General features: G+C 31.2%; 1 protein-coding gene across 5 annotated transcripts in view; it reads left to right on the top strand.

Annotated features, from left to right (window-relative positions):
* Positions 1-35: 35 nt before the first annotated feature.
* Positions 36-8789, top strand: part of LOC111699046 (carboxypeptidase D) — a 16251-nt gene continuing 7497 nt past the window's right edge. The window contains exons 1-9 of one of the 5 annotated variants that reach the window (XM_023469594.1): positions 36-389; positions 2201-2259; positions 2402-2443; positions 3285-3347; positions 4104-4237; positions 4830-4908; positions 6698-6804; positions 7239-7301; positions 8436-8480. In XM_023469594.1, coding sequence (XP_023325362.1) covers positions 329-389; positions 2201-2259; positions 2402-2443; positions 3285-3347; positions 4104-4237; positions 4830-4908; positions 6698-6804; positions 7239-7301; positions 8436-8480 — 653 coding nt within the window. In that variant the 5' untranslated portion in view covers positions 36-328. Of the gene's footprint in view, positions 390-1897; positions 2008-2200; positions 2260-2392; positions 2444-3284; positions 3348-4103; positions 4238-4829; positions 4909-6697; positions 6805-7238; positions 7302-8435; positions 8481-8789 lie in introns of those variants that run through there. The other 4 variants (XM_023469596.1, XM_023469597.1, XM_023469595.1 and 1 more) reach the window with 4 other exon arrangements.

Here is an 8789-nt window from a genome sequence, read left to right as displayed (position 1 = left end):
GGAGAGGGGGACGTTTGAATGTAAATTTCTATATTTTTCTACTAATAGAGAGTAAATATAAATATTTCTCAAATATAAAACAGCAAACAATGCGTCCAACAATACAAGCGTTTCTTTCATAGATAAATAAGGAAAAGTTCGTCATACTTGATAAGTTAAAAGTTAAAAGGGTACCGTTGTGAATCAGGGATGCTCCTCTTTAAACGGAAGGTCACTTGAAACTACATTTACAGTCTCTTAAAAATGACTGCTTGCAAGCTGCAAATAGTCATTTCATTTCTACCAGTTTTCTCTGCTAAGACGACATTTTTAACATTCTTAGAGACAAATGTTGATTACGAAGGAGAGTGTTCTGATTTTATTTTTATTCCATTTAACTCTTATAACAGGTAAATCTAAACGGGCTTAAATTAAATAATCTCAATTAAAGGGACCGTTTACATAATTTTAGAATATCGTCGTTTTTTCACCTTAATAAAAAAGATATATTCTGTCAATTTCCTTTCTTTTCTCCGCTGTGTAATTTCCTGAGTAGCTTTTAAAGAAAAACATTGATTTCAAATGAGATACGAGAACATTAGATTGAGAATCAGACATTTCATTTTTTAAATCGAGAGTACCTTAAATAATTATGTTACTTTGTCTCTTTAAGCATTTTTGTCTAAAAAAAGAATTTATAACGATTTTAAAGAACTAGAGCAGAAAGTTAACCGTCAGGATATTTTTCAGGAAAATGTACGCAAGATTCTGGTGTATTTTGCCTAAGCCCGAAATTTAAAAGAGTATCGTTGAACGAAACTTCCGAGTTTCCTTTTTGGGGTCTTGGCAATTGTGTAGATTTTGATTTAAGAAATTTTAAAAAATGAAGAATGTGAAGAAACTTAATAAAATAATATTTCACAACAAAAATATTGATATCCACAAAACTGCCTAACCCCATTCTTGAAACCCGGGTTTCAAAACTGGTTTTCATAACGATACCCTGTCTTAAGTTTTGGGCTCTAGTCAACTACACTGATCATTGTTATTAGTTGCAGTACGTGGAAAAGGGATATGAAAATAAACAAACATTTCGTGGCTTTATTCATGGTCTAAATTTGGGTTGTAAAAAGAATTGTAACTTTTTCTTCACCTTAATTGTACATGATAAAATGGTAAATGAAGACAACTTCTCATAATTATACAGTGCTCCCCAGAATAAAATGGTAAGCATTGACTACTTTTCAAAATATACACTACAGTGCTTCCCAAAAAAAAATAATAATCATTGAAAACTTCTCTTAAATATACAGTTCTCCTCAAAGTAATATGGTAAGCATTGAAAACTTCTCTTAAATATACAGTTCTCCTCAAAGTAATATGGTAAGCATAGACGACTTCTCTTAAATATTCAGTGCTCCCCAAAGTAATATGGTAAGCATAGACGACTGCTCATAAATATACAGTGCTCCCCAAAATAATATGGTAAGCATAGACGACTGCTCATAAATATACAGTGCTTTCCAAAATAAATCTTCTTTTCTCACTTTCTCTTTCTTCCTTTTTTTTCTCTTCTTATTTCTTCCTTCCATTTACAGTAACATACAGTAATAAAATGGTGAAGTGAAGACGAATTTATTTAATATGCAATCTTTTTTCAAGAAGCACTTATATTTATGAAAAGTAATCATCATTTACCATATTATTTTGGGGAGCACTGTATATTTATGAGCAGTCGTCTATGCTTACCATATTATTTTGGGGAGCACTGTATATTTAAGAAAAGTAATTGTCTTTATTTACCATTTTATGATTTAGGTGAAGAAAAAGCTACAATTCTTTTTGTAACCCAATTAGACCATGAATAAACACCCCTGCCCCCCACGAAATGTTGGTTTATTTTCATATCCCTTTTCCACGTACTGCAACTAATAACAATGATCAGTGTAGTTGACTAAGCAAAATACACACGTCAGAATATAGCGTACATTTTCCTCCAAATGTCCTGACGGGGAAAGTTAAGTGCAGGTTTCTTTTAATTCCTAACAAAGCATAAAAACCATTGTCTAAATTATAAAAAAAAATTATTCGAACTCACTCCACTAATTTAAAAATTTTAAACTTTTGGTAATTTTGATATCGTTTATAATTTTATTAAATTGTAAATTATCAATGGAAATCAAATGTGTATTTTTCATGTTTTAGATTATGAATTATTTAGATGCTTGTACAACCAATCATAAATTTGGAGGTCCCTGTATTTTCCCGTATAGGTTTAAGGTAAAAAATATAGAAAATTGTTTAAATTATATAAAAAGCCATCGTTCTTTAAAAGCGCTTTTTTGCATACAAATGCAAATAAAATTCAGTATTATTGTTTTATTGTAATTGTAATAATATAATTAATTTTCAGCTTTTATAGGGAGAGATATTTTTCACGTGTACTGTTCAATTTAATAAAGAGGTTAGTTTTTTATTCATAAACTAAAATAAACCCATCATATGAATTATTTTTCGTCTTTTTTCACTATTTGAAAAATCTTGTTTTTTGATTTCTCTTACCAGGAATATGGTAAAATAAGTTGAAATATTTTATACCCCTCCAAAAACAAATACCGTAAATTCTAAATAATGTCATTATTTGTTTTTACTAAGTCACATCTAAACAGCCTCTAAAAACTCCTACTTTTGGGGTGGATACGTTTTCATAATTAGATTTTTTTCAATTATTAAATAATGACGACAAAAAAATGTAAATAAAACTCTACAGTAAATAATTAGTTGTTTAGAAACCGGTTGGGAAAATGAAAATTAATCTTTTCGTCAAAAACAAGTAATCTTGTTCAATTATTAGTTTCTATTTCCTCATTATTCTAGTTCTCATTATTCACAAACATTTTCTGCAGATTTTCTTGAATTATCATTGAAAAGACGACATTTAAAGAATTTTAAGAAATCTGCGAATAAATTCAAAGAAAATAAGAAATTATATATAATGATGAAAAGGAAATAATTGATTCTAGCATTGATTTATTGATTTATTGTCAAATTTCTTTTGAGTAATATGTTCCTAACCATCTAATTAGATTACTGTAAAAGTTTTTCTTTAGTTTTCGTCGTCGTTATTTAGTAATTTAAAAAAATCCGATTCTGATAACGTATCCACCCTGCAACTCAGTTCAACTACCTTACATAGCCGGACTCTCCCTTTAAAGGGTATTGCCATTATTGCATGAAGGGTCACTTGAAATTACGTTTCCAGTCTCTTTGTAGGAACTAACCTTGTAAACCCCAATATATATCAGGAAGGAGTTGTTCCAATGTGTCCTTTAGTTGTAGACTTAGTATCCCTGGAACCATCAAACCAGGTCAAAACAAAACAATTGTGGGGCAATGTATAAATAAATATATCATTATTTTTAAAATAGATTTTCAATTTAGAAATAACAACAAATATATTATTTCTATAATTCTCTAAAAATGAAGGTTTACAGGGAATGGCCTTGAAATTTCAATTGACCTTCCATTGAAGCGGTATTCTTTACAACTTTAGCTAATCAATAATGTGAAAGATATTGTTGTGTTTCTACAGTAAAAACTTAAATAAGCCATACATCTAAAGAATTCATCAAATGTCGTATTCTTCACTTTCTGATAATGGAATGTTGCAGATATTTAGTTTTTAATTAAATGATTATATGGAGCTCTTTAGAACTGTTCCAGAATATTCATTGTTATTTATTTATTTTTGCTGAGATTACTGAGATTTACGGAAAATAGAAATAACCCATTGAAAAATTGTCAAGACGACATTTGATAAATTCTTCCGATGTATGTTTTATTTAGAGTTTAACTCTTGCAAATTCTCAACATTTTCTTCATTCCTTTTGCACAAAAACTCCCCAAGTTCCTTTTAAATTAAACTACAGTTAAAGATTTCAATGATACGAAATACAAAGACTGTTTTTACTGTTAGCGAGAATTTACTGGGAAAAACTGACAACTTCATGGCCGAGTGTGGAAATTTCATCAAGAGTGTGTTTCTTTTTGTGATTTGTTTAGCTCCTTCTTGTTTTTTTTTCGCGCCGATATTTAAATAACTTGTTATTTTTTATCAATTCAAGGTGAAAGATTGGGGAAAATGTAACAAGGATTGTCCGATGAGAAGATATCTGAGTAACAGAGATATCCAGGATATCATTTCGAACCTTGCTTTATCCAATCCAACCTTAGCTCAGACATACAACCTAACACACAGGTATATCCATAATAAGATATCTTAGTAGCAAGGATATCCAAGATATCATTTCCAACCTTGCTTTATCCAATCCAACCTTAGCTCAGACATACAACCTTACACACAGGTATATCCATAATAAGATATCCTAGTAGCAAGGATATCCAGGATATCATTTCCAACCTTGCTTTATCCAATCCAACCTTAGCTCAGACATACAACCTAACACACATGTATATCAATGAGAAGATATTAAAGTAGCAAGGATATCCAAGTTATCATTTCCAACCTTGCTTTATCCAATCCATCCCTATAGCTCAGACATACAACCTAACACACAGGTATATCCATTATCCATGACAAGATATTTAAGTAGCAAGGATATCCAAGATATCATTTCCAACCTTGCTTTATTCAATCCAACCCTAGCTCAGACATACAACCTAACACACAGGTATATCCATGGGAAGAAATCCAAGCAACAGTGATATCCAAGATCGTCAGCAAATTTCTATTGGAGTGAATTCGATATGTCGAAGTGTCTTTGCAAATTTTCAAATATTTCGAACCCAACTTTAGAAATAAAATTCTTCAAAATAGTTCCGTGTTTAAGGTCAGTGCTTGGTGAGGACCTGGTTGCAATAAGGCTGACTGCCAATGCTGATAAACCTAGACCTTTGCTTAAACCATTGGTAGGCCTCATATGCTCATTGCACAAAACATTTATACAGTATACATAACACATTAGTGAAATCATTGTACAATCCGAACCAGTTCAAGGATTTACAGTTTTAAATAATCGTTCCGTATACACATTTACTCGTATACCAGCCCGTATAATGTATAAATTGTGTGTAATGGACCCAGTGCGTTTTAAGCAACAATGTAGGCTAACTAAATCCATGTGATCCTATTTATTTTTAAAAACAATAACAAAGATTGTAAACAATTGTCATAATTTTTCTGAGCAAGGTTGGTAAATCCTTATTCCAAAAAGTCCTAATAAAAAATCCAATTTATCAACTTAGTGCTTTACTCACATTGAAACCAAGAATTACAATAGGAACTGCTCTCATAGTTATGTTTACAATGTGTATACTGCTGTTTTGTTTACAAAGTGTACTGCAGTTTCTAAATCTAGCGGTAATGTAAACAAAGGAACCCAGAACCAGCAATTTAAAAGAAACGAAACTCCCGAGTTTCCTTTTTGGAGTTTTAACATTTGTGTAGATTTTGATTAAATTGATTCGAAAAAATTATGATAATTATGAGCAACAAAATAAAATAGCATATATAATATACAGGGTGTCCCAATAAACATGGGAATTCAGTGACGAATTCGATATCGTCTTTTTAGATAATTTTTTGATTTAGTTTAGTGATACCTTCTGAGAAAGCTGTAACGTAAGATTTTCGTCTGCTATGTTCATATTTTGTTTGTTTACGTTTTGACTGCATACGGTTGTACTTAATAAAATCAAGAAAATTGCAGTATACAAACAGAGTAAACTTGTCCGTCGATCACTGTTCATCTTGCGGAGACATTATAGACACATCTTTACAATCTTTTACCCTTTTCATGAAATAAACTCTAGCAGACATAATAATATTATGGCTTTTGAAATTAGGTATTACAATGCTAATTCATAACAAAGACGATGTCCAATTCGTCAATGAATTCCCTGTATATCCACAAAACTGCCTAATCCTATTCATGAAACTCGTGTTCCAAAACAGGTTTTCCAAACAATACCGTGTCTAAAGTGCTCAGAAACTGTACTGTACTTTATTTGTGAACAAGACATTGCAGTTCCCACAATAAAATACATTTTTGGTACAACTTTGTCACATCGTAGCTCCTCGTAGTTCTAATTTTAAACACAAAAACAACTTTTTGTTTTCTCAATAGCTCAGCAGTAAGAGGAGTTATTATTAACAATATAAAATTGGATTGTTATTTACCTTCCTTCGTTCATTCGTTCATTGTTATTTACCGTCCTTGGTTCATTGCTTGAGTGTTATTTACTGTCATTCGTTCATTCCTTGATTGTTATTTACAGTCCTTGGTTTATTCCTTTATTGTTATTTACCGTCCTTGGTTCATTCCTTGATTGTTATTTACCGTCCTTTGTTTAATCCTTAATTGTTATTCACCGTCCTTGGTTCATTTCTTGATTGTTATTTACCGTCCTTGGTTCATTCCTTGATTGTTACTTACTGTCCTTGGTTCATTCCTTGATTGTTATTTACCGTCCTTGGTTTAATCCTTAATTGTTATTTACCGTCCTTGGTTCATTCCTTGATTGTTATTTACCGTCCTTGGTTTAATCCTTGATTGTTATTTGCCGTCCTTGGTTCATTCTTTGATTGTTATTTACCGTCCTTGGTTCATTCCTTGATTGTTATTTACCATCCTTGGTTCATTCTTTGATTGTTATTTACTGTACTTGGTTCATTCCTTGATTGTTACTATTTGTTAAGGTTCGATTGAGCGCCAACATGCATGGCAACGAAGTTGTCGGTCGAGAAATACTAGTTGAGCTAGCTAAGCTACTAGTTCATGGATATAGCTTAGATACTAGGATTAGGTAATATATAGAAATACTAGTTGAGATAGCTAGCTAAACTACTAGTTCATGGATATAGTCTAGACTCTGGATACTAGGATTAGATAATATAAAGAAATAGTTATCAAACAAATATGATAAAATACATAATATATTATAAAAGGAATGTAATGGATAATAAACAAATAAGGACTGTAATGATAATATATTATATAATAATATATTATCAAATTAATAGAATGGATAATATATTATTAAAGGAATATAATGAATAATATATTATTAAAGGACTTAAATGGATAATATTTTAATACGAAATATAATAGATAATGTATTAATAAAGGAATATAATGGATAATATATTATTAAAGGAATATAATGGATAATATATTATTAAAGGATTATAATGGATAATATATTATTAAAGGATTATAATGGATAATATATTATTAAAGGAATATAATGGATAATGTGGAGGTTCACCTACTTCCTACCATGAACCCAGATGGTTTTAACAGGTAACCTTGATAAGATCATTTCTCCCCAACTCTTTATGTCTTTTATATTATTTATGTCTATATATAAAGAAGTAATATCTGTTTGTATGTCCGATCATAACTTTAAAACCCCAAGAATGCTAAGTCTCAAAGTTGTATTCTGTTTCTCGGTAGAACCACGAGAATGTACTTAGCTTTTTTGAGTGGGTAGACTTTTATAGAGAAAGTTTAGTTTCCAGACAATTCTGGGTTGAGTGGGTAGACTTTATAGAGAAAGTTTAGTTTCCAGACAATCCTGAGTTGAGTGGGTAGACTTTTATAGAGAAAGTTTAGTTTCCAGACAATTCTGGCTTGAGTGGGTAGACTTTTATAGAGAAAGTTTAGTTTCCAGACAATTCTAGCTTGATTGGGTAGACTTTTATAGAGAAAGTTTAGTTGAGCGGGTAGACTTTTATAGGGAAAGTTTAGTTGCTACACAATTCTGAGTTGAGTGGGTAGACTTTTATAGAGAAAGTTTAGTTTCCAGACAATTCTGGGTTGAGTGGGTAGACTTTTTTAGAGAAAGTTTAGTTTCCAGACAGGGTTGAGTGCGTAGAATTTTATAGAGAAAGTTTAGTTTCCAGACAGGGTTGAGTGCGTAGACTTTTAAAGAGAAAGTTTAGTTTCCAGACAATTTTGGTTTGAGTGGGTAGACTTTTATAGAGAAAGTTTAGTTTCGAGACAATTCTGAGTTGAGTGGGTAGACTTTTATAGAGAAAGTTTAGTTTCCAGACAATTCTGGGTTGAGTGGGTAGACTTTTATAGAGAAAGTTTAGTTTCCAGACAATTCTGGGTTAAGTGCGTAGACTTTTATAGAGAAAGTTTAGTTTCCAGACAATTCTGGTTTGAGTGGGTAGACTTTTATAGAGAAAGTTTAGTTTCGAGACAATTCTGAGTTGAGTGGGTAGACTTTTGTAGAGAAAGTTTAGTTTCCAGACAATTCTGGGTTGAGTGGGTACACTTTTATAGAGAAACTGCTGTTGCCTATAAGGATTTTTTTTTTCATATAAGAATGGAAATAAGTTTTGTTCATGATTCCAATATTAATTGAATTTACATTATTTTCATATGATTAGACTGATATAAAAATGATAAAATCATGGTGATTATTTTTAGAGCAACCATTGGGTCGTGTGGTGGTCAGGATTTTCTATCTGGAAGGTATTTTTTAAACATACAGCAATTGATGTGTTTCCACAACCTCCAATTTTCTAATCTTTACATCTTTGCAGGTTGATGGTTAAACCTTTGATATTTCTAACTTAGAATATTTCATCATAGCAGAATTTAGTTGGATATAATCAAAGTCAAATCAATTGGGTGAAGCTATGATATAGGTATTTGAAAATCAGAGTTTGTGGCAAAAACTCAATTCCTTAACCTTGAATATTATAGAGCTTGAAGGTACTGTGAGCGTATAATCGTAAAATCTATTTAACACTATTACTGCTGGGGGGGGGGGGGGGGGAA

The sequence above is a fragment of the Eurytemora carolleeae genome, unplaced genomic scaffold (genome assembly GCF_000591075.1).
Source record: "Eurytemora carolleeae unplaced genomic scaffold, Eaff_2.0 scaffold343, whole genome shotgun sequence".
NCBI lineage: Eukaryota > Metazoa > Arthropoda > Copepoda > Calanoida > Temoridae > Eurytemora > Eurytemora carolleeae.
This window is presented reverse-complemented; position numbering and strand designations above follow the sequence as displayed.